This window comes from Phasianus colchicus, chromosome 16, assembly GCF_987193195.1.
Source record: "Phasianus colchicus chromosome 16, bPhaCol1.hap1.1, whole genome shotgun sequence".
In the NCBI taxonomy this organism is placed as follows: domain Eukaryota; kingdom Metazoa; phylum Chordata; class Aves; order Galliformes; family Phasianidae; genus Phasianus; species Phasianus colchicus.
Genome location: NC_143451.1, coordinates 12,359,044 through 12,384,348, shown reverse-complemented (window position 1 = coordinate 12,384,348; position 25,305 = coordinate 12,359,044). Strand labels below are relative to the sequence as shown.

The 25,305-nt window shown below is 53.6% G+C and overlaps 1 protein-coding gene across 5 annotated transcripts in view; it reads right to left on the bottom strand.

The window, feature by feature from the left end:
- TNRC18 (trinucleotide repeat containing 18) overlaps positions 1-25,305 on the bottom strand; it is a 48,569-nt gene that overhangs the window by 15,045 nt on the left and 8,219 nt on the right. For 4 of the 5 annotated variants that reach the window (XM_090151197.1, XM_090151199.1, XM_090151196.1 and 1 more), the window contains 14 exons: positions 20,763-20,888; positions 18,202-20,007; positions 15,917-16,019; positions 15,620-15,825; positions 15,296-15,442; positions 14,678-14,862; positions 13,463-13,886; positions 12,007-12,954; positions 11,248-11,420; positions 10,421-10,557; positions 9,824-9,952; positions 7,915-8,089; positions 6,493-6,856; positions 3,735-4,016 (listed from right to left, as the gene is read on the bottom strand). In XM_090151197.1, coding sequence (XP_090007323.1) covers positions 3,735-4,016; positions 6,493-6,856; positions 7,915-8,089; positions 9,824-9,952; positions 10,421-10,557; positions 11,248-11,420; positions 12,007-12,954; positions 13,463-13,886; positions 14,678-14,862; positions 15,296-15,442; positions 15,620-15,825; positions 15,917-16,019; positions 18,202-20,007; positions 20,763-20,888 — 5,205 coding nt within the window. The remainder of the gene's footprint in view (positions 1-3,734; positions 4,017-6,492; positions 6,857-7,914; positions 8,090-9,823; positions 9,953-10,420; positions 10,558-11,247; positions 11,421-12,006; positions 12,955-13,462; positions 13,887-14,677; positions 14,863-15,295; positions 15,443-15,619; positions 15,826-15,916; positions 16,020-18,201; positions 20,008-20,762; positions 20,889-25,305) is intronic. The other variant, XM_090151198.1, reaches the window with a different exon arrangement.

Below are 25,305 nucleotides of genomic sequence, written 5' to 3'. Positions count from 1 at the left end.
GAGGAGAGGTTTGGGAAGGGGGGGGTAAAAACACACACTTAGAAGAGTCATTTCACACTGTAAAAAAAAAATAGCATGATTTTTTTCATAACACCAAGCAGGCCTACAGCATACAAAGCAGGCTAAGTACAGGCAGACTTTAGACAGCTCCTGGGTCATTGACATCTGATTTGTGTGATCGGTCCAAACTCTGGAGGTTACCTATTTTCAAATCTCCAATTTAAGATTGTCTTTCTTTCTTTCTTTTTTTTTTTTAATGCCAAACAAACCAATTCTCATCAGTCGTAGATTTTTCCTCCATGTGTGCGGCGCTGCTGACTCCAGAAGTGCTTATTAAAAACTATTAAAATATTACAATGATTGCACAGGATTGGTTGCACGGGGAAACAGTTATCCACACTGCTTGGAAAAAAACAGCAGAAAAACATTCCATCATTTCTTTCAAGGGGGAAAAATCACCCTCCAAGTTAAGGAGAGCAAGGAAGAAGGCATTCATCTCTCCAGGGATACAGTCTATTGAGAAGAAAAAATGTGGGTCTTTGGTCATGGAAACTTCATGGCATTCCCTATCCTGATAGCCTCTGAAGACCCTATGTAGCTTCAGCCTCTACTGGCAGTTTCCTCTGCAAGGTCACTGGATGAAACACCATAGGCTTCGCTCACTGTCGTTAACAGCAGTGCTATGTTTGGTCGACAAGGAATCTGTGTGTCCCTGCAACTATCTCAAGGCAGACAAAAACAAGTTCTCCTGCAGCTAGTCCTACATCTGACGCACACAGTGGTAGGGTCATGATACCCACTGCCCCAGCAGCAAGCAGTCTGCATCGTGGCCCAGGAAATCTTTCAGCTGCAGAGAGGCAGAGCCTTTGCAGGCAATTCCGTGGCTTCTCATCTTGTATCTATCAAAAAAAAAAAAATACTCCTTTCTGCTAGGATAAGGGGTTCTCCAAGAGAAAATCAAACAGCAAACAGAAAAGCATTTCTGGAGTCCTCAAACACAGACACTCAAGCAAATGTTCCATGCAAAACTCTACATGGACAGAGGAAAGTCAAAAGTGGACAGCGATCATCTTGAAAATTATACCAAAAAAAACAAGAGAGTGCAAAGATCTACGTGTCATTATTCACGGAGGTAACATCGAAACATCTGAGGCTGACAGATGACATAAAGAAAATTATTTTGCCTACCTACATAACAATGGTCAAGGTTCAGGTTCATGGTTAGTGACCCTCGCTGAGAAGTGTCTGCCCTACAACCAGCCAACCACTTTGCTTCTTTAGTGCAGCGTGAGAGCAAATGCAAGAGACCGACACAGACATTCAAAGCATCATGGATAGGGGCAGGGGTGAAAGGGTTGGCCAAGCAGCTGCAAGGAGAAAGCGAGCACTTCTAGAAAAGCTGAGGTTATTAATCGGTTTAGTATCAGGGAAAGCCATTAGAAACCCTATTACCCAAATATCCCTTCAAGAAATGTTTCTGACAAAGAACTAAACAAAACAAGCAAATAAACAAACAAAACCAAAAACCATTTGAAGAAAAAACAAAACTGTAACCAGTCATCCCTCCCAACCGCCCCTCCGTGCCCACCTCCCACCCCCGGAGGATTTGCATCTTTGGTTTCCCCACCATCAAATGACACCTCTGAGGGATTTACAACGCCTTTCCCCATTTGTTCCAGACACCCCAACCTCCTCCCGTATCCCCCTCCCTTCCCCAGACTTTATCCCATAAAACCGGGATAGCTGTGTTTTAAAAAAGCAAAACAGGTCACTTGAAAAATCGACAAAGCTCATCTAGGGACAGGTTACCTATCTGCTATCTGGAGCAAAACCAAAAAGCAAAGCCCCAAAACTCAAGAACATAGCATCAAAAAGGGACTGATACCCTCAAAATTTCCAAAAGCAGCAAAATAAACAAAGAAAAGATGCAGAAAGAAACAGGGAAGGGAAGAGATGTCAAGCTGAACGGAAGTAACACAGACTCTTCATGGAGATGTGGCAAACTCTCCCTTACTTGAAATCCACTGTCCCCAGAACAGCTTGGGTTCTCTGAGGAATAAATTTGATTTCTCTGAAACAGACTTCTTTTTAGTTTTCTTTTAGATGCACTGGTGGGCCCAGCCCAGAGTCACATCAAACTACTTCTGTATCTTTCTGCTGTTTGAAATAGATGGTTTGGTTTTTTTTTCAGCTCGAATAGCCTTTCTTTGGAGGATGGGTTTGGAGGGAAGAAAAAACAGGTGTGTGGAGGAGATTAAGATCAAAAACTAAGAATAACAAAACCAAAGCAAAATTATCCAGCCCCATTTTCAATTAACAACTGTCTGAGCAGTGTGAAACGCTAAAAGGCTTTTGCTGTGCTGCATGCAGCTCTGCTGTGTAACGTAGGCGATAACAACTGGGGATGCTCTTGCTTAGCATTCAGCCCAGACGAGCTACTTTCTTTTGGGAGCTGAGGGCTCATTAAAATGACCTTTCCCCATGATTATTATTTAATGAGCGCGCTCTAAAACAGAAACCCCTTGTGCCTCTGGAGGAAAAGTCTCAAGTAATCTCTTTTCCCACTGAAGTACTAATGACAGGCTGACAAAAAGAAGCTGTAAGGAAAAAAAAAATTGGGGTGAGGGTGGGGGAGGGAAACTGCAGTCAAATTTAATGCAGTAATTATCACATCCTTGAGCGCTACGGATTATGTGCGGGCATCTGAAAAACATTTACCACCCAAAAGGGACATAAAAACTTGCTGAGTATGTTCTGAAAAGAAAAAATGCCTATCTGTCAAATAACGGGGACCTTACGCACAGCAGCAATGAGGACAGAGAGCCTTCACGATTTACCTGCCTGCCTTGAGAGCCTAACAACACAAGAAAACAGCTGTAAATAATAGTAAAAAAAAAAAAAACCATAAAACGGATGAGCAAAATAAAAACGAAATAAAAGGAGTGGGGGTGGGAGAGAGGCCTTGATTTGGACAAAGGCAGCGAGCGACAATTGCTAGCAGGGATATTTGAATAATAGAGAGTACCCAGACTAGGTTAATTCCAGTTCTACTCATGGGGAGTGGGAGCAGGAGAGGGATGCAGAGCAGGATGGAGTGAAGCGGCAACCTAATCGCCTGCTAAGAGACACAGCAAGAGAGACAAGTACACAGGTTTAGTTAAAAATGAACTCGATATGTTTAATAAAGCTTGGTATACCAAATCGCAGTACAAACATCAAGTCACACGGCCACACAACAGTATCCCGGCAGTAAAAAAATGGTAATAACGGAAAGTAAAGGAATGCAACTGAAAAAGGGGAAGAAAAGCAAAACAAAACAAAACAAAAGCTCCTTCCAAGCCTCTTCAAGGCCCATGCCAAAATAAAATAATAAGAGATAAAATAATAATAAGAGTAATAAAAAGAATATAATGGTGGTGGTGGCAGCAAGGAAGAAAGTGAGGGAGAAACTGAAGGGAGGAAGGGAGCAGGAAAGTAGGGAGAGGTGAACTCTAAAACCCAGTCGATATAAAAGCTCTAAAAGAGCCAGTCGGTCATAATATCACAACGATACAGGTACAAAAAGGATAAAAAATAACCGTCGGGCTGATACAGCAGGCTACGCTGCCAAGAACAAAGATGGCCGCCCTGGCTGCGACCATCAAAATGGCTGACCCCGGCCCGAGGGCCCTGCTCGCCCCCCGCCCGCCCCACGCAGACACGGTGGAGGGGTGCGTTTGCTATAAGCTAGTAACCTTGATCGAACGAGTCCTCCGAGGAGTCGCTGAAGGAAGATCCCGCCTCGGCCTCCCGCAGCAGCAGGCAGAAGGGCTGCTTGCGGCCCGCCGCCGCCTTGGCTTTCAGCGGCCGCCCGGCCGCCACACCGCGCGGGGCCGCCTTGGGGCCGCCGGCCGCCCGGCCGCCCTTCCTGGCCGCCGTGCTGTAGAGGCCAGGCGGCCGCGGCTTGGGGGCGGAGGGGGGCTGCGCCGGCCACTCGTCCCTCAGGGATCCCTCCTCCTCCTCCTCCGAGTCCGTATCTGCAGTCAGAGCGGGTGGGAACAGCGTTACCTCAGGGAACGGGGTTTGGGGGGGTTTCAGAGGGGGACAGAGGGCTGTTTTCGTGTGTTTCTGGGTGAAGGGGCTTTGCACCACGAGGGGCTGCGCGGCGCCCTGTCCTTCCTGCCAGGCCTCCGTCACGAGCCACAGGTCAGCTGCGAGCCGAATAAACACAGACATACACACCTCCTTCTTTCTGTTAGAAATAAACACTCTCCATCTAGATCCAGCGATCCTTTCTGCCTTACAGCAGGATCCAAGGCCTGCTCTCAGCTCAGGAACAGAAAGCTGAGACAGACCTTTCCAGACAGCCACCAAAGGTGCAGCGATGCCAATGACTGGCCGATCAACCCCAATCAACCTCAGCTTTATCCTCTGACTTTATCCCATTTCTACACAAACTGACTCTCTTGAACGGTTTCTGACACAGCCAGAGCAACCCCAGCTGCTAAGGGGCAACACGCCCAACTCCAAACACAGCACCCCAGAAACTCAGCAGCACAGAGTACACCGAAACAGAACAGTGACCAAACTCCTTGGCCCATTTTACCAAGCTGCAGACGGTGAGTTTTATACAACAATCCTCTCCAGTGTCAGATGAGCACAGCAGAAATGTACGGTGCCCCTGGATGTGATAGAAGCAGGTTTGAAGTGTCACATCCCAGCTCACAAACGCACAACTGACTCCGTAACATTATGGACATGGACCTTTCTAGCATGCAGGCAGCAGCAGATGCTCTCCAGTGTCAGCCCCAGCTGCACATCACTCCCCATCTCCATTGTGTCAGTTGTGGAGAGGAAGGAACAAGGGGTGGCAGCTTAGGAGGTCCAAAGTCCAAATACACAGAAGATCGGATGAACCTCACTTCCATTAACATGGATGGGAACAGGATACTCAGCTCACCCTCCGGATCCATGCCCAAGTTTTTCAGGACTCCAGCTAGAGAACCATGAGGTCAGGAGGAGGCACAAGCATTTGGCACCGGTCCCACTCTCCTCCACAAGGGCAGCCCACCAGTCACAGGAGGTGCTGCCATATGCTCAACCTGCCTTTCCAAATCCACCACGCTTGAGTGACCAGATGACTGCCTAAGGCCCTTTCCTTGAACTTGGCACACAGCTGAAAGAACACGTATCAAAGCTGAGCCATTCCAGAGTTGGTTCCTCGGTAACAATAATCCTCCTGCTCTGAGATACATGTGGTGACACGGGCACAGTCCTACATCAGGACACTTGCTGGAAAGGAGAGGACCTGGACAGCAGCTCTCTTGCTCCTTTGGGTCCAGGAAGGAGATTTTGATCTCCTTGAAATCGCAGCACCAAGTGCAAGAATACAGTGAAAGCTCCTCCCAGCAAGGGGCTGTGCCTCCTCTCTAACCCTGCTTACCTCCCCAGCAGCTCCACAGCTCCCAGCTGAGGAGGCATGGGTCCTTTCCTGGGACTGAAGTACACTGAAGAGCAGTACTACGGAGTGGTCTGTAAAGCACAACCAGTCAAAAGCTGTGTTCTAGTCCAGTGAACACAATGGCTCCTATTTTGCCACGTAAATGGTTGTTTTCATGCCAAACATCTGTTTGTGTGGAGTCACTACCTCATCATCTTCCCCATTAGTGAAATTTCTAAACTGGTCTTGTACTGCTGCCACATACATTTGTTATGCATACAAATACCCCATAAGATCTTTAACGTGGGACTTAATTAGCTGCAACAAAGGACAAGATGTGTAAGTAAGTGAGCTACCAGGCCTCAGACCATAAACTTCAAGTCCTGCACATGCTTCTCTGCCCCACTGTCTGCCTGAGCCATTAAAGACTCTTCCATGCCTGGTCCTACATCTTCCTAATGCTATCTGCAATTCAGATTTTTCTTTCTGTAATGGTGTCTGCAGGAATCTTTGCCTTGGGTGCACTTTGGGCACACCGGTATGTAGGATGCCACGGAGCAGACTAATTCCGAAGGGAAGGCTGTACACAGCCACCCAGGAATCGGGCCACAATACTGCAGAAAGGCAGCACAATCCTTCAGACATCAATCTTCCCTGCAGACTATGCCCTTCCTACCTGCCTCCACAGCTTAAACCCACCCAACTCACTAAGTTGTCTCTACTAACCAGTTCCTAAGAAGAGGCAGTGAGAACTCATCTTGCAGCTAGATGGAGAGTGTCTACTCGCACTGAAAGCAAGGACATGATTTTACTACTTCTTCCCCAGAGACAAGCAACACAGGCCAGGAAGGGACAAGGCAACGTCTGCTACCTCTCGGATGGGGCAAGTTGGGTGGACATCTTACACTCAGCCCAAAGATGCAGCAGCATGGATTAACCAAGGAGAAGTCACCTTCCGCCCACGAGCAAAACCAGACCCATCTCCAAGAACATTTACAAGAGGTCAGAAACCCCGGCCACAAGCCCACACAACAGGTTACACCACAACAAGAGATAAATGAGGGATTACTTACTATAGGAGTAGCTGCTAACTTCAGATATTGCTGGTGAATGGGAAACCTTCAGCTGATTTTTGACTTTTAATCCCACCTCCATCTTCTTCATTTTGGCAGCCACTTTGTTTTTACCTTCCTTGGTGGATTTCAGGGACAGGCCCAGGTTTTTGGACAGGCTCTTCTTCTCCTCCTTACTTGGCAGAGCCTCATGAGAAGGAAGGTACCTGCTGCCACCTCCACCAGCTTTCAGCTTCCCCCCAGAGCTGTCAGCAAACTTGAAGGGGGATTTGAGTTTGTCTTGTTTGGTGAGCGACAGGGCCTTGTCGAGCTTGCTGGCCAGCTGTTCCTGATCCGATGGTACTTTCTTTTTCTTAAGCTTTAACTGTCAAGGTGAAAGGAAGGGATGCAGGTGAACACAAAGCAGGTATCATGGCAGACCCCAGGATTTTTAACTACCCTCATTTCAGTCTCCTGTGCTTGTCAATTAATAATGCCTCAAAAGGAGGATCCTCACTCCCATCGTGGTGCTAGGGAGAAAGACAATGGCAAATGGGGCAGCTTCACCCTCATAAAGTAATATATAATCTCAAAGATAACTCAGAAAAACTGAGTTTTCTTCCAAAAGAAATATATTCACAAATTAACGTAGCTTGGAATTCTTTTCTTCTCAACACTCTCTGTTTTTTAGGATTTGTTTGGGTTTGGTTTACAAGCTGTTCTCTAGATCACAGGGATTGTAAGTCTTCTTTACCCCAAATTCCAGCCAAATAAATACATATTTCCATACAAGCAACCAGCTACAGTAGCAGAGATGCCAATAATACCCAAATACCTCTCAGCAAGAGCATCAGCACTACTGCATTACAGCCAGGGCTGTTACATTCTTTTTCCATATTTTCTTGCACTTTGAAAAAAAGTAAATTTACTTTACATGTGTTAAAGCTAGATAACAGCAGCTATAACTCAGTACTCTGCCTGTATGCATTTTGGATTTCAACAGCAGCTTAAAGCTCCAGTAATTTTCTCATTCCTTCAACAGGAGCAAAGGAAGACCCTGCATTTAAAACATTGAGACTGCACTCCGTTCTTCTCTCGCCTCGAAAAGTCAGTCACCCACTTCTGCCTCAACAGCCAGAGCAGTAATACAACCACTGCTCTGGATTCTGAGCTAGTACAACACTGCAACTCTCTGGCTGGCTCGAAGGTGCTAGCCTCCCTACCGATTATCAGAAAGACCCAACCTCCATCAGCCAGCATTAGCTTCTGCAAACACCCCTCTGCTGCACACAGCCCTTCCATGAGGAGCTGCTGAACACACGTGAACTGAGAACAGATGCTGAAAGATCAGGAGGAGTTATTCAAAGTAAGCCAACACCAGGCAAAGTGGGAAAAAGATCTGCTTTTGGCCTGTGGCTCCGCATTCCCCACGAGGGCACTGACCTCGTTTGAGAAGCTGGGAGCAGCATCGTGTTCTTCCCAGCTCTGGTTCCTCCCTTTCATCTTGCCACTGCCGCTCTCCACATCGTCATCCTCCTCCGGGAGGGCCCCTTTGTGCCTCTTCTTCATGCCCTCGCCAGTCTCAGAGTCTTCAGAGAGCAACAAGGACTTGCTTAGTCTGCAAGCCAAGCACAGGATGGGTCAAGGTGGGGGGCTTTCCTCCCTGTGATCCCCATCAAGCTCAAAAGTGAGGTAAAATGCCTCCTAGAACAGTGGGGATCCTTAATGGGAGCCAAGTCCACTGTGAAGCGACAGCGTTTGGACACAGAGAGGGCCTGACTCTCGTTTTCCACCAAAGAGGAGAGGCAGGGAGCCCTTCTTGGATAACAACACACAAATGAGAGACCCACAAGATGGTCTCTGAAAGGAAGTGTTTGGGGTCTTGAGTAACAGCCACTGAAAAAGCACCCAACTTGGTACAGCTCAGCAGGAGGAAGGTTAGGCAGCTGAGCTGGCTGTGGTGGTTTTACCCCACTTCTTTCATGGTCTCTAGGTGCAGACAGAGTCCTGAGGCCCAGGGAGGTGCTGCCATGCCTGGCACCAGGATGCTCAGTCTGATCAAGCAGGGTGTAAGGGCCGCACGGAGGGACAATGGCACCATGAGGACCAGCTTGCACAAAGGGCAGGCCATCCGCTTCACAAGCCTGGCCCACTGCAAGTGGCATTTGCAGACTGTGTTTTTGGTCTCTCTCCAGGATTTGTGGGGAAAGGAAAGGGTAAATACATAACAATAAAATAACACGAGATTAGATGCATGTCTTTCACTGTTCCCCAGCTGCCTCCATTAACTATCTGATGGATGCTGTGATCATTCAACACCTAAAGACCTCCACCAAGCCTCCACTGAAAGCTCTCACTGCCACCTCCTTCACGCTGAGCCTGCTGGCCCATATCACACTGCTACCACAAAGCCAATGACAGTCTCTAGGCACTTCCCCTCCCTTCTGTCCTTTCTGCTGAACACTGTACTCAGCTAAAACAACAACTCCTGCCCTGTACACTGAAGGTGCACCTCCACCTCTCAGACCAGGTCACTCCTGCATTCCTGTAACACAAGGATGTGCATACCAATACGCTCATGCATGCACACATGCACAGCTCCAGCTACCTCTGGATGCCTCCAGCCTGCTCAGCCATCCGAACACGAGGAGCAAAACAGAGCCACCGAGAGGACAGATCTTCAGAAGCACGCAGTCAGTGGGAGCTGGGCACCTGAATCTGACTGAAAAGGATATTTGCAAAAAATTGAATGGGGAGGCAGCTTGGAGATGCCCTCCCTTTGGAGAGGCTTAGCCATCTAAGGGATGGTCAGATGGCCAATTGAGATCCAGGTATCCAAACGAGATCGGCTGGACTTGCATAAGAGAAAAAAAGGAGAAAAGAGAATGACCCAGACACTGGAAAGAGAAAGGCCAGGCCAAACCAACTCCCACTGATGAGAGGAACAGGAGGTGAAGACACAAGAAATGCGGCAGAAAGGCCCGAGAAAACAGAAAACCTGGACCAGCCCTATCCTTCCAGTTTTTGACATCAGCATCCCTGCCATGAGCTCTATGGCACCCTCCTGCATTGTACTCCCGACAGGGCACAAGGACAAGCTCCCAACACCGAGCGCTCAACACCACTCAACTCTGCCTGACCTACCCACAGCCAACATGCAGACACATGGGCTGGCATTGCCTTCCCACCGTGAGGCCATGCTCGTGTTGAACGCTTCCACACCACTGATGTGAGACCATCCTCCCTGACCATCACCAAGGCGAGACCCCGCTGCATCCGAGATGCTTTCCCCAAGTACGACCCTGTGCAGCGACCCTGCCATTTTCCCATCTTCCCCGAATTCCAGCCTTACTTTCCACTCTTGCTGTCACTCTTCCCTCTCTCCTTAATGGGCGACAGAGCGCTTGATCCAAGTTTCCTCTTCCTGGGCCTTCCAGGGCCTCTTCTCGCCAAGCTTCTACTTTTCTCGTCATGCTTTTCCCTTTAAAAAAACCACACGCTTCACTGTTAACCAAGGCAACAAAACAAAAAAAAAAAAAAAAGGAAAAAAAAACAGCAAAGAAAAAAAATCAAATTTTGCAACCAAAAAGCAAACCAAACAGGGAAAAATAATAAAGCAAATAAATCCAAAAAGAAGAAAAAGGAAAAAAAAAAAAAAAAGAAAGCAAGCAAGAACGGGAGCCAACCCAGAACCTTCGCCTGTCACCGAACTGCTAAACTGAGCTGCTGAAGCCAAGGATGTCTCTAACAATGGTCTCCCAGCTGCGTTCACCAGTGATGGGGTGATGTGTCACATAGCCTAGGAGTGTGTTGTGCAAAGCTCTGGCGAGCCATACCAGGAGGAGAGGAGACAGGGAGGGATGGAAGGCTGTTTTCTCTCCTGGACCGAGAGGCAGTGGTAGGTGCCCAGCTGGAAAAGAAAAGACCAAGTGCACAGCCTGCCACTTACTCGGAGTCCCTGCGCCTCTGCAGCTTCACCAGCTCCCGCTGCTTCTCCTTGTAGCGCCGCTGCAGCTCCGCCAGCCTCATCCTGTAGTCCAGCTCCATTGCATCCATGTTCTCAATGGCTGATTTGATAGAGTACATCTGGGGGGGGGGGGGGAGACAAGAGGGGTGGAGAAGGTCAGGGCATGTCCTGGTCCCCATTCTAGATTGTGGTGCCTTCGCAGTGCAGTGCACACACCCTGTGTGCTGATATTGGAGCAGAGCACTTTTGCCCCCATCAGGCACAGCCTGAGAGTGGTATGGGAACAAAACCAGCCAAGCAAAGATGCTCGGTGGCTGGGCAAGGTTTCAGCTCTGAGAAAGAGCAACCTCCCTGGGAAATAACTTGCAGAGCAAAATACACCCGTGGAGCCTCTTCTCCCTTATTTAAAAACACAGATCAAAATATTCCTGGAACACTTACTTGCTGGGTACAACATAATTTCTCAGTGTCTCCCATGGGGAAGAGTCAGGAAAGAAAAAGGAAGGAAAAACCCTGCTGCCACTATCTTTACTTATTCTCCCCACCAAAGCAGTAACATACGAGTTCCTGCTGGCTCTGTATTACAAGCACCACTTCTAGGGCTACGGAGGGTCCCGCTGAGATCAATGGTGTTGATTCACAAACAAGACAGAAAGCTGAAGTGCACCATGCCAACTCATGTGCTGTTAGGAACACAGAGGGAAGTTCTGCCCAGTGCAGAAGGATGGCATTCGGCAACTGGGAGGGCAAGCAGTGGTGAGCGGATGTGCTGTGGCTTTTCAGGTTCAGCCACGCTGAGAGCTACTTACGGGCTCATCTTTCTTCTGCATCCAGCTGTACTTTTTGTTGGGATTCAGCTCTCGAGGCAGTCGGATGGTTTTCAGACTTTCCATAAAGGGGGTGGAAAGTACTTCCATGAGCATGTGGGTGCTGGCAGCCAGCAAACTCTCCAGCGTTGGCCGGACAGGGAAACTCTCTGAACCTGTTGGGAAGAGGTTGATCCTGTGATACTATCCCTCTGGTGGGCACAAGGAAAGGCTCTCATCCCTTCCCGATCAAGCAGTCTCTGGGATACCCCAGCCCCCACTTGAGATCTCCCGTTGTACCCCGCCACGCTGCAGCTTGCAGCTCCCACCACGTCTCATCTCAGGAAGTTACTGAAGGTGAGATCCTTTCAGGACCTGCCAAGCTCTTGGAAAGCATCATCTGGAGCTCCAGGGGCCTCCTGTGCCAAGCCCCAACAGACTGCAGGCTCAGCCCCTGCCAGAAGGGTGTTACCCTGGCAGCAAGTGGGGCTCCATTTCCACTATGCATACCACAAACTGTCTAGACATGGGGAGGGCCTTTGGAAGGGGGGAGCAGTCCAGATGCCACGTGCAGCTCAGCCTGCTACAACAAAAACCCCTTCCTCAAGCCCCTCCGAAGTGCCTGAAGTGTGGGGCATCACTCCTTGCTGCCTGGCTGAGGCTGCAAGAGACCTCAGCTGGGCCTCTACTCCTCTGTGCATGCAGAACACAAGCAGACCTGACTCAACCCAAGGCCTGCCAGACCTCGCTCCCATCACTTACTTTGCATTTCTTGCTTCCGTTTCTCCAGCTCCATCTCTGCAATTTCACTCAGCAAAGTGATCCCTTGCAGGAAGGAGTGCTCCAAGGCCTGGTCAGGTAACACCTCCATCTGCATCTGGGATGGAGCGACGCTGGCAGTAGTCAACAAAGAACAAGCCTGAGGCATTTCCGTGGCAGCCACCAAAGCGTTCATCCCCGCCAGCGGGTCACCCGGCTTGATGTCCAGAGTCGGGATTTGGCAAGAGATTGCCTCATCTGGGTAGGAGGGCATCTCTGGCCCCTGCTCACCCTCCTCAGGGGGCAGGCTGGGAAACTCCCTGCCCCGGGGCACATCAGCACCCTGCAGATCCATGGCTACAGAGGCCTCTTCCTGCTGGGGAGTCAAGTCCATCTCAGGTGTCTCGCTCTCTGTGTGCACTAGCGAGCTGTCATAGTCCATGTGCACAGAGCAGGTTTCTGCTCCACCCTCAGGCTCTGCCCGAGCCTCATCTTCCACCTGGCAAGCCACAACCTGGTAAGGAGGTGGGCAGCTCTGGAGGTCTTCCTGGTCCTGTTCCATAGCACCCAAGGCTTCTCCTTGATGCAACAGCAAATTGCAGCTGTCCACGTTCTGCACTGGGACAGCCGCAGTGGTGGCGATGTTCAGGGCGCCCATGTCCTGCTCACAGATGCTCTCTTGGCTTTCCTCCATCTGCACTTCCGATTTCACCCTCTCTTCCAACGACTCCTCTTCTGCTGCTGTTGGGATGGGTTCTAGCATTTTGGACGGAGACAGGTGGATGGGTTTGACTTCAGGAGAAAGCTCCATGTGCTCAGAGCCTTCGGCAGGCAGCGGGACATCGGGAGCCAGGCCGTCTGCATCAGCCGCCGCGGTGGGCTGGAGGAGGTAGGGGTAGTGTCTGCCGAAGGAGGGAGGCAAGGACTGGAATGGATATCCCGGGGGGATCTCTGCAAGACATCGGAAGGGACAGGCTGTGTAATGGCAAGGTCTCCAATGTGTCTTCCCTCATGGAGGCACAGGGATGGGTTCCCTTTGCTTCCATCAATTCACAACTCTTCCTATTCTCACAGTAGCTACTTGGGCATCTCTCTTCTGGCCAAGCTGCCAAGCTCTGCCTTAGGCTGCAGCACCAGAAATGTCCCTTCTGCATATCTCCAGCAACTACAGTGGGATTCTGCATCCTGCATTCATCCTCCCATGGAGATCTCAGCTCCGGAGGAACCAACCCAGGTTCAACCCAAGGGAAGAACAGAGCCCACAGCACCAGGTGCCCCTAGAACCCAAGCAATGATCCCAGCCAACCACAGCACTCTGCTGCCTGCCTCTCCCCTGCCTTTTACGGAGGCGCGACATGGTTTTCTTTAGGGAAAGGGATGGAAGCAGGAAAGAGCTGAGGAGAAAAAAGGGAGGCAGGCACAAACACAATGGGACTCTGTCAAAGCAGGGCTCTCTTACCTTGGAACAAGGCCTGAAATGGACCAGCAGCCTCTTTTTCCAATTCCAGGTCTTTCTTCTCCACGGACTCGGGTGCCTCTTCCTTTGGAGGGATGGCAGGGGCAGGGGGTGGAGAGGCGGGGGGCGGGCTGGAGGGGTGGGAGCTGGGGGTGGCAGGGTAGGAGTAGGCTGGCTGCGAAGGTGGCTCCTCCATCTTTTGGATCACCTCAGCTTTGAGCACAGACACGGGTGAGGCCCTGGGAGAGAGGGGAGGTGGACTCACAGCCTTGCTGTAGGATGTGGAGGCGCTGGGCGACAGCACGGGTGGCTTTCGGTGTACCAGTCCTGGGGCAGAGGAGGACAGGCCTGATTTGGCACTGTCCAGGCTCCTTTTCGTCACCTTCTCTTCCATATCTGCACGCTGTTCATTTGCCTTCAACCTCTCCTGTGATAAGAACAGAGCAAAACTCAGCACATCTCCACCTGCTCCTGGAGAGCAGCACAGATCTACCACCAAATGAAACCAAATCTTTATCCAACACAACTGGAATAAAACGTGCTACCAACTGCAACAGCATTTTAAGGCCAATGTGATAGAGGGAGATGCTGATCCTAAACTAACACCTCCCAGGCAGAAGCGTGCTGGGACAGAGAAGGGTTAAAGTGCTCAGAGGTAAGAAAGGTCTCCTGGACCTGGATGAAGATCTGATAGGAAGCACTGGCAGAAAGAGATGGAGACTCCTCTGGGACTCACCAAGGCTTATAATAGCCTTTTTTATGAAGTTCCAGATCCAGGAGTCATGGGAAGGGTGTCTCAGCTTTCAAATGCAGCCCAAAAAAAAAAAATGGTTTCTATTTCTAAGCCTCCAGCTTGGCAAGCACAAATATAAAGCTAAGGCCTAAAAACAGATCACCACTACAAAAATTAACTGGGTGCAAAACACACCCAAATGAAACCTAACGGTTGCCAAAACCTTCTGGTGAATAGGAGCTGGTTTCAAGGACCCAAAGCAATCACTGCCAGAACTGCAGCTGCTCCTTCAAGCCACTGCAGGAGGTCTGCCTGGAGGTGAGCAGGGATGAAAGCACTCAATAAACAGAGCCATCCCTAGGGAAGGAATCACAGCCATGCCATGGAGCAGCTCTCCTGACACCACTCAGGCTCTCTACAACAAACCCCCTAGACAACCCAACTTCGGGCTTCCACCTCTAAGCTAGATGCTCTCCAAGACGTACCACGAGCTGAGCGCTCCGCTGTAGCTCCATGGCATGTGCTGCTTGCTGCTGCAGGATGTACAGCTCGTGCTGCCGCAGCAGCTGCTGATGGGAGAGGAGCTGGAGCTGGTGAGCGTGCTGCAGGGAGCTCCGGGTCGGGGGGTACATGGCAGGCCACAGGGGGGGAGCCCGGTCCATCAGCTCCGCTGCAAAACAAGCACGGTTAGAGGATTAAGGGCTGTTCAGGGCAAGAGTCTCTAACCCAACTCCATGGTGAGGGGACACTTAACATCAAGCCATGCAAAAACACTATCAGAAACGCAAAGGGGAAAGCATGTTGTCCTTCTCCCCCACTTCTGGGGCCGTCTGACTTGCTGTGCTCTCTCAGCCTTGGCTTGCCCACCCTTGGTTGATCCCAAGGGCAAATTCTCCTAACCAGGGATCCAAACTCTATGTGGTTCTCTACAGGGTAAGAAATCAGTGTTGAAGATAACACATCTTCATTTCCAAAACGCAATGTAACAAGAAGCAAGCCCATGGCCACCTAGAACTGGTTTCTGCTCTCCCTGGATATGCACATTCCCACTGAGCCAACTCCAAAGCCACTTCCCCTCCTCAGGAATACACTCACGTCCTTACCAAAGTGCGGCAAGTGCTCACTGGGGATAACAACAAGCTGCCCCGACTGCGGGTCTCTGGCAAACTGGTAGGCAGAAGGGAGGGCCCCTCCCATGGCAGGGGGGAAGCCTGGAGTCATGCCCTGGTGCAGGGATGGGTGGCCAAGTCCTGAAAGAAGAAACACCACAATCACAACTGAGGGGATGCACGCAACAATTCATCTGCTCTTTGATGGCTCCAAAACACCGCGTTCCCGTTCCCATGTAGTCAGAGAGCAGCCTCCCTGGGCACTCAGCAGTGGGTTGCATTGCTGTGGGCGCCCTGGGGTGCCTCTAGGGCACTCACCGTAGGGGTGGCCGGCCAGCCACATGGAGGGGCTGCCAGTTCGGGGGAGCCAGGGGTGCGCTGCCAAGTGCGAAGCCGGGTCTGTGGACCAGCGCCCGGAGCCCGCCAAGGCCGGACCTCCCGTCACCATCAGGTTGGAGTTCAAACCGTTCGTGGCACAGCCGGAGGGGTGGATCCGAGCGAAATCCACCAGCTCTTTGCTCTCTCTGGTCATGAGGGAGGCAAGGGAGAGAATGAGAGGGTCTGAGTGCTGCAGGAGGACGGGAACACAATGCACGGGGCAGGCACAACCCTCACCTGAGCAGCTTCTCCTGGTCCCGCTCCAGCCGCCCTGCCAGGAGGTGGCCGTCCCGGTGACGACTCCTCTCGTCCCCACAGTCATCTTCAGAGCGGCTGTGCCCTAAGAGACAAACCAGTGCCATCACAGATGAGAAGCTTGGAAAAGCCGTCTGCACAAAGTACTGAGTTCAAGGCCCGGAGGACAGAGCAGGGCTGTCTGCGCGGCCCCACTCTTGCTAAGAGGGGTTCCTGGAAGCATCACCCTGTTGGAAGGAGCCAGCTAAACCCCTGCACCCAACCACGCAGCTGTGCTCAGCACATCTCATGGGGGAGATCTGAGCCACCTGAGGAGGCTCCTTACGCCCTCACAAACTGGGAGCACTGGGTGCACCCCGAAGCCCTGTCCTCCTGCAGACGCTCACAAAAACATCAGGCTCCGTTCTGCAATCCAGTCCCTTAGAGGGAATCCACACTCTCCTGCCAAACCGTGCAACAGGAAAGGGTCTGGTGAAGCGAGGGTACATATGGCAGATGAGGGCAGGGATCCAAAACAATGGCTGGCTGTTGGGCTGAGAGACAGCTCCTCCGGATCACAACAGCTCCCACAAGCACAGCCTGGCAGGGGAGGCAGCAACCTGCACAGCAGCAAACACTGAGACACTCAGCCTTGCCAGCCCTGCCACTCTTATTTATCTAAAATTTTTGGCTACCTGACTTTAGACATGGTTTTCTGCAGCTTTATCCCTAACTACCTTGTTACATATGCATTTTTTCCCACATCTCCCTGCTGTCCCCATCCATGTTATACTTGGGTGATCCCTGAATCCCAGCCCTGGCGTGTGGGCACGGTTTGGGCACAAGGACACCCCTAACAGCCAGTCCACCCAGCTGACAAGCAGCTTTTTGAAGGAGGGCCCCGCTGTGTATTTCCTCAAACCCAGACAGCCCGTGGTTTTTATGCTGTCAGGTCTCCAATTCCCTCAGCTTCTACTGTCAGAAGGAATGCAGCAACAAGACAACAACTCTCCCAGCTCCTCTCCCTGGGCTCCTTCCAAGGGCTGCAGGCAGAAAGCAAAGATGCTCTCAACACTGGCGCACACCTCTCCCTCCCAGAAGGCCTTCCAAGGTCAGCAGCTGCCCCTCATCTCCCACCCATCCCCACTACCTGCGAGCTGCTATTCCCAGCCAGCTCCACCATCCTCTTCTCATCCCCCATGCACACACACACACAGACTTTCTAATTTCTGCCACTCCTCCCCAGCCTCGCTAATGGGACGCTCCTTTAGCCGTACAGACCGACGATTGTTCGGATGGTGAATGATCATTTTGTCCATATATACGAACATGACGCACAGACCGCATAGAAAAATTCAATCAGTTATGCAGAGAGGAAAGGCTCAGGTCCGTTTCCCTGACAACCAATGCCCGGCACTAAATACTTGCATTTTACTTGCCAAATACTACAGATTAGCCCACTAAAGCCTGCTTTCTCCTTCTTAAAAGGTCTAAACATTCAAGCACTGTCCACTCAGCGCGAGCAAGCTAATGTTATTAGACGAAGATCTCCCGGCACACAAAGGGGGGGGCAGCATTTGGGGGGCGAGAGGAGGAGAAAAGCAGTCTTGTTTTCTGTCTGAAAGCCAACTGCATCGCTTAGCAACGGGCCCACAGGCCGGCCAGAATTCAGTCCTTGTTTGCAGCCTTTTAGTTGGGCTCAGTAAATTACATTTAACATGAGTTGGGAGGGTCTGGGCGATGGAAAGGCAGAACAAGCAGAGCCCTGTGCTGCCCACCACGTCCCCAGGGAGCTCCCAGGGGCGAAGGGAAGTGACAGAAACGGGGAGATTTGGGGTTTCTGTTGCTCCCCACATTAATGAGGGTCAAAGCAGTGGAAAGGAGCTGTGCCGGAGGTGAACAGAGAAGGGAAATGGGGTGCTGGCAATGGGTTCCCTTCCTCCTCACTGCTCACACGGGTGGCTGAGCTCCCAAGCTCTCCAGCAGCCCCTGAGAGGCTCTGGTGGACCCTGGGCTTTGGCTCAGCGTGGCTGCAGCTGATGGCCCATGGCAGAGCAAAACTGCACAGAGCAGAGTCCCACCAGAGTCAGAGCAGTGCAGCTGCAACCACACCCCCAGGGCGAGCACAGGACTGGAAGGAAGAGTCCTCACTTCACCAATGTTTACAACAACAACTTGGCTGGGAACACGAGGCAAAGGGAGCTGAGAACACTCAATGCAGCCCACGCCATGCGGCAGCTCTACCTGCTCCAGATCCACACAGAAAGCCTCAGGACAGGAGAACCCACCTTTGATGCTGCTGAGAGACAGCGAGCGATCCCGGTCCGCCAGGCTGGGCGCCAGCTTGCTGCTGCTGCTGCTGCTGCTGTTGTCCTTCTGCCGGGCCACGGCCACGGCGATGCCGACAGGCAGGTGCCTCACCTCCACCTCCCCCTGTGAGCCGATGCTCTCACGGCCGAAGGATTTGGCACTCTCAGGTCTCTCGGGGTCCCTCTTCAGCTGCTTGGCCGGCTGCTGTGTCAGCAGCTGCTGCACTTTGGAGGTGCCCAGCTGCGATGAGTCCAACTTCATGTTGCCCAAGCCACCAAAGGGGCTCTTCTTGCCACAGCTCTGCCGGGACGCGGTCTCTTTGGCAAAGCTGCCACTGTATTTGATGAGGCTCTGCATGGCCGAGCCTTCGCTGTGGGAAGTGGGGTGCAGGACGTCGGCAGCGACCCGTGAGCCCACCACCGAAGAACGTGGCAAGCCGCTGGGGTCCAGGTAGACCTTCTTGGCCTCCTCCTCTGCCCGGGTGACATGGTTGTGCTGCGCGGCCAGCACCGCCATCTGCGTGGTGGCAAAGTTGCCCATCTCAAAGGGTTTCCACTTCTGCTCGGGAGGCTTCAGCTGGCTGTGGTCCAGGTGCTGCCGAGAGGAGTCCAAAGTGCCGTAAACTTTTGTCGCTTCTTTGGAGCTGGATCGCTGGAAGCGCTCCCGCTCGCAGGGACGGTGCTCCGCTTCCGGACTCGACTTCAGCAAGTCCTTGGAGGCCAGGAACTCCCTGCTCTCCGGAGAGCCCAGCCCCGGCCGGTTGAGGAAGGGCTCTGAAGCAACCTGTCTCTTCAGAGCCATGGAGTTGGCCCTGATGACCGAACCCTTCTCCCTCAGGGCCTCCATCCTTTTGGCATCGCCGTGGCAAGAGAAGTCCTGGGAGAGGAGCGCGCGGGAGGCGTCGGCGAGGCAGCGCTCCGGGGGCGACTGCAGCACGCCGGCCTTGCCCAGCTCCTTCTCCTTGGCCTTGTTGTCACGGGCCTGCGAGGCGATCTGGATGGGCCCGCTCCTCTCATCGTAGGCCTCGACCGAAGGCACGAAGGTGGGCGCGATGACTTTGTGCTCCCTTCCCAGCTCCTTGGCCGGCGGGAAGATGGTGTACACGCTGGAATGGACGGGCTGAGGGGGGAAGGTGGCAGCGGGCACCATTTTGCCCGGCTGCGAGGGATGCGGGGAGGGACAGCTGCAGGAGACGTGCAGAGCACCCACGGAGGGCAGCAGGGTCTCGCCCCGCTTCAGCCGCTCGGCGTGGGCGTGCGCAGAAGGCCTCACGTTCTCGTCGTGCCGCGCAGGGTCCTTGGCGCAGCGGTCCTGCTCGGCGCCCAGCACCTTCAGCACGGGATCCCCGCCGCCATTGCAGTTGCTGAGGGACGAGCTCTGCAGCGGGTTCTTGGACTTTGCCTCCCCGCCGCCCCCGCCCCGGCTTGGCACGTGCTCAGCCAGAAAGGGCGACAGGCGCTCGCCCGCCTTCGCCGCCTTCTCCACCACGCTCACTTTCCGCTCGCCGTCGGGCTTGGTGTCCTGCGTCAGGTCCACCACGCTGCGGGGCCGCGGCTCCTCCTTCGGCCTGCCCTCCTTCTTGGTGAAGGGCAGGGAGAGCTCAGTCCTGCAGCCCCGCTCCTTCCCACCGGGGTCTTTCAGGCTCTCCTTCGAGCTCTTGTGCAGCTGCCCCAGCTCCTTCTCCCGCAGCAGAGCGCTCGCTGCGTGGCCGCCTGCGCTCCTCGCGAGGGGCGGCTGCGGGTGCAAGGCCGACTGAGCTGCGTGGCCGGATAGGTAGAACCCATCTGCAAAGCAAAAGCAAACAGGATGACAGCAGCCTCCCACCCCTTCAGTCCTACCCGGGCACAACTGCAGAATCATTACGGTTATCTCTAAGATCATCAAGTCCAGCCCCAGCCCATCCCACCGTGACACCAAACCACGTCCCCCAGTGCCACATCCACACGGTTCTTCAGCGCCTCCAGAGACACTGACCCCACCGCTCCTGGGCAGCAGTGTCAGTGCAACACCGCTCCTTTGGAGATGAAATGTTTCCTAATACCCAACCTGATCCTCTCCTGGCACAACTTGAGGCCATCACCTCTCATCCTATCACTGTTACCTAGGAACAGAGGTCAACCCCCACCTCTCCACAACCTCCTTTCAGGGAGCTGGAAAGAGCAATGAAGTCCCCTCTGAGCCCCTCTTCTGGGGTCTAAACAATCCCAGCTCCTCCACCCACCTCCCATAACACTTATGCTCCAGACCCTCACTGGACACAGTCCAGGGCCTCCGTGTCTTTCTTGTATTGAGGAGATCAGGTTGTGAGGATGACAACGCGGGGATCTCCAGGTTGTGGAACAACCCCTAATGCACAGTGATGCAACAGCAAACGGGGCTGCAAGGAGGGACCTGGCCAGGTTTCCCACAGCAATGCCACATTCAAGACTTCAGTATTGCTGAGACCGAGGGATGTTACCATTCAGGAATGTCACAACACCCAGCAGCTCCAGCTGGGGGGAGGAGGAGCGGGGGACAGGACATGCGGGGATGCTCTCACCTTTTTGCGACTCGAAGAGGCTGTGCTGACCCAGCTGGGCCAGCAGCGGGCTGCCAGCACTGGGGGGCTCGAGGTGGCTCAGGGGAATGTAGGACGGGTAGAGCCCATTAGGCAGATGGGAAAAGCCTGGAGGAAGATGGAAACAGAAGAGGGAAACATGTTTCAGCCCAAGCAGAGCGCAGTCTGTTGCAGCTGTTGGTCCCCTGCATGCCAGCTGTGGGGACACGCAGCAGCGCAGGGCACTGAGCACTGCTCAGGTTTCCCATGCACAGCAGTCCCCAAAGAGCACCCAAGAGTGGGCTGCAAACCCACGCTGTGCCCACACAGCCCATCCCAACACAGGGTACTAGCTTTTGGCAGAAGCATGAGCACACCATCCCCATCAGCTGGCACAAAACAGCACCACACCTATCCAAAGCAGCACCGCATCCTAGGGGACGGCGACCCCGAGCTGAAAGCTGTCAGACCACCATCAGCTGTAAGAGAACAGCATGCTCTCAGGTCTGGCTTTTGTTCTGGACACCAAGTGAGCCCCCAGCATCTTCATGGAAATCTTAAGCAGCAGCATTTCATAAATGAATAGTCATAATAAAATTGGGAATCAAGAAAGCTCTTGGCTGCAGGAAGCAATTCTTCTGCAACACTGCCACCAAACGGCACCCGGCAATGCTGCAAATCCAGCACCGCTGCAAATCCAGCACCGCTGCAAATCCAGCACTGCATGCCGCCCCAAGAACGGGCAGAAGGGGAAGCAGCTCCTCCGCTGGTGTCAACATTTACAAACTGCATAAAAGCCATCAGGAGATTCTGAAGGAGCCAGTGGAGCCCTCTGCAAGCTTCCCTTCAGATCCCATCAGCAACAAACCACCCCAAAATCCTACAATCTCACTGAAAGCAAACATGCAATAATGACCTCTCTCAAGCTTCGGGCATTCGGCTGGATCCAAACAAAGCCGCACCAAAACCAGGAGAGGGAAGTTCAGCCCCTGAAGCTGCACATGGAGCACCATCCACAAGAGCCAGTCAGTACTGCACATTATTTAGACAGCCTCATCTCTACCAGCAACACCATTTGACCTTGCTAAGTGCTGGGCTGCATTTGCCCATCCATTCCTTGCCAAAGCCTTCCGGGAGATGAACCCAACGCAAACACAACCCCCAGACAAACACCGGAGCACCCCTTCCTCTGCACAGCCCTCTGGCTGCCCTAAGCCTGACACACACCCAAAACCTGCTGCCTGGCAGCCCCAGGCACGGCCTGCAGCAGCAGGCACACAGCAGTGGCCACAGGCAAGCCGCTTCCTCCTTGCATCTCTGTGCCAGAAAGCGATGCCAAGGGGAGAAACTCGACCGCAGTGAGCAACGCACAGCTCACCCCAACCATGGGTTCCTGCCAAAGGGAAGGGAGGGGAGAAGGGGAAACCACAGCCATGTGCCCAGGGACGGGGCAGTCGCTGAACCGGCACAAGATGCTTATTGCCCAGGGATGTGCCCAGGGGCTCGGCAGGCTGAGCCACGCTCCTGCAGCCTGCTGATGGAACGGGAGGCAGGCGTGGGGCGAGGAAGCCACAGGGAGGTGGGAAACAGCATCCTTGGGGTATCCGATGCCTCTACATGCAACCCATCTCCCCAGTGGTAAAACGTACCCACGTTGCACAGGAGCCGTCAATGAAGCCATCGATCACTATCACCGAGGCTGCTGTTAGAGGAACTCGGCGGGCACAGATGTGTCAACCCTGCTGAAAACGGTGGCGGAGGGGAAGAGGCAGGGCCCTGTGACTCACCGCCGAGCGGGCACAGGGCGATGGGGAGCTGAGATAGCAGCGACCGCAGCAACCACACGCCGGAGCCTCACTCGGGGGAGCACCGCCGGGGTGCAGCTCCGTGGGGAGTCCAGCCCCACACTGCCCAGGCTCCAACCACCCGGCAGCAGCACCAAGAAGCTGCATCCCCAAAGCACCAGTAGTGTCCAGCTCCCTGGTCCCCGCTGTCAGCTGGGAGAGAAGCACGCAGCCCTCACCAGGGGCGATCACGAGTGAAAGCCCTCTGTGCCCGAGAAGCCGCAGCCCCACCATCGGAAGGCTCTGGAAGACGTGAAGTAATTCTCCCCCATGGGCCCATCTGTCCGTTATGGGTTTCTGCCAGTGATGAAATATTGCTAACCACCAGCACCTCGCCCCCTCCCCCAGCACTGCACTGTGATGCAAGGGGCTGCAGGTCATAAGGGCCCTGAGCCCAATACTCTCCCCAGGACCCCTCGATCTGAGCCTACAGTCACTGCACGTCCCCGATCCCGGTGCCAGCAGCAGCACCCTGCTGGGGGGAACCCTTTTGGGAACCCTCCGTCCCACCTCCCACCTCCCTGCTGCATCCCACAGCAGCACAGCAGGGGCTGTTTCTCGCACACACATTTGCAGCTCGCCAACAGCTGAGAGCCAGCAGCGCTGACGGCGTAAATCTCCGCCACCTCCTCCCTGCAGTGACACCCCAGGCACCAGAGCTGGTCTGACTCCGTGCCACACACGAGACAGCAGCGCTGCGAGCCCCCAGGCGCTGACATCAAAGCCCTGCATCAGATGCACCCGGATCGCTGCACTGTGCCACTGAATCCACCCCCCCGCCCAAACCCCAACCCCACCGTGCCAGCTGCTCCTAAGACACATTTACAGCCTCCGTTCTGCCCGTCCCCTGAAGGACTTGGGGCTCGCTCCCTCAGTCTGACCCCCACATCTCTCCCATCACCACGCCGCTTCCCTCCAGCTGCAAAATCACCCCTTTAAATCAAACACAAACTCGCCACCAGCTTGGCACCCACGTCTATTGTTTCTTTTCACTTCGCTTTACCCCACGTAGGAACCCCGCTGTCCAGGCTGTTTTATTTTGAAGCAACTCTTGCTCAATATTTACTACTGCTGGCAGCAGCGTCACCACCGCAGCACCAGGCGGACCCCCCCCTCTGCCAGCACCCAGTGCTCCCAGCACACGTCCCACCCAGCCCAGAGGATGCAGAGGGCAGGAGGCGTGAGCCAGGCTGCTGGCTCGGTTCTTTCTGGCCGCGAGTTTTATGAGAGCAGCTCTACAGGGAAGCAGCAGTGAGCTCCTGGGCAGCACGACGTGTTGCTGCGGCTCTCTGCCCGCCGGGGCTGGCAGCCCTGGTGTGCTGGGGTGCGTGCAGGCAGCACCATGCAGCATGGGACACGCACAGCCAGCCCGGTCCCACGCGCCCCACATTAATCCCAAAGCATGAAAACAGCCCAAGTGGTGTCAACACTCGTGTGTCACCACCAGCGGTGACAGCAGTCCCCTGCCTGAAACCCCAGCTGCGCCACACACCTCCAATCTCCTGCTGAATTAAACCCAACACCCCGATGGGCACCTCCCCAGATCCACCCTCTAGCTCCACGTTCTGCAAGGTGCTGGATGGGAATTAAAAAATATCACCCAACTCTCAGATTCCTCCCCAAAATCCCCAGGAATGAAGCAACTGGATGCTAGAAAGCAAGCCTGCCCAGGATTCCTCCCTCCCAGCCACCCCGTGCCACCACTGCCCCACGAGCCCTGGGGATGAAGCTGTCCTGTATGGGGGCCCTAAGGCCAGCACGGGTCCCACCAAGGATGTGCACGCGTTATTTGCATCTCCACTAAGCAAAGAAACTTCACCCAGCTCCTTCCTGTTATCCTCATTTTGTTTTAATTACTCAAAACCAGTGCAGAAGCAGCAAACCATCGAGCCTGGGCTCCTGCACAATTAACCCAGCAACACCCACGTGTTCGTTATAGGAGAGCTCGTTAGGCAGCACCAGGAGAACCATGGGCACCCAATGGGGGCGATTACTGCAGCACGGCACAGCACCGGCCCCACATCACCTGCCAGCAGCAATTCCAGCAGCTTCAGAGAGCTCCCAGAGCCACGAGCCATGCCCCGCAGGCAGCGCAGCCTATTTTCAGCCACAATGACTTCAGCCCAGGTCACCAGCAGGTTAAATGGGACCGTGCCACGTTATCCGCCCCTCCTTCCCACTGAGAAACCGAACACCGCTGCGAGCCGGGCAGCAGCCAGCCCTAAGCTGGGTGAGTGCCACCTGCACACTGCTTTGGACAACACGGAGCTGGGAATGCAGTGCTGCACCAGTGCTGCTGTTCCTGCAGGCAGACCGCAATCCCATAAGCTGCTTTTCCTTAGGAACCCAGGCTCAAACGCGCCGTCTGTGCCCAGGCTCTCCCCCTTCTCCCTCGTTCAGCCCCTTTTCCTTTCCCACGTTCTCCTGAGCATCACCCACACCACCTTCCTGGTCCCCATCCCAACACCAGGAGATAAGCACAGAGGCAAACGCCACGGCGCTGTGATTTAATTCCCAATGAACAACGGTGCAAATCCAAATTCAAATTTAAGCCTTTGGACAGATTTCCAACCTGGTCCCGATGCCGCAGAAGCACTACGTGGGTTTCCATCTATGCGTGCATACAATGAAATGAGAAACAACCACGCAGCCCACGAGCACCTTTTTCTCCCATCTCTCAACACCATCCAGCCTGGGCAGGG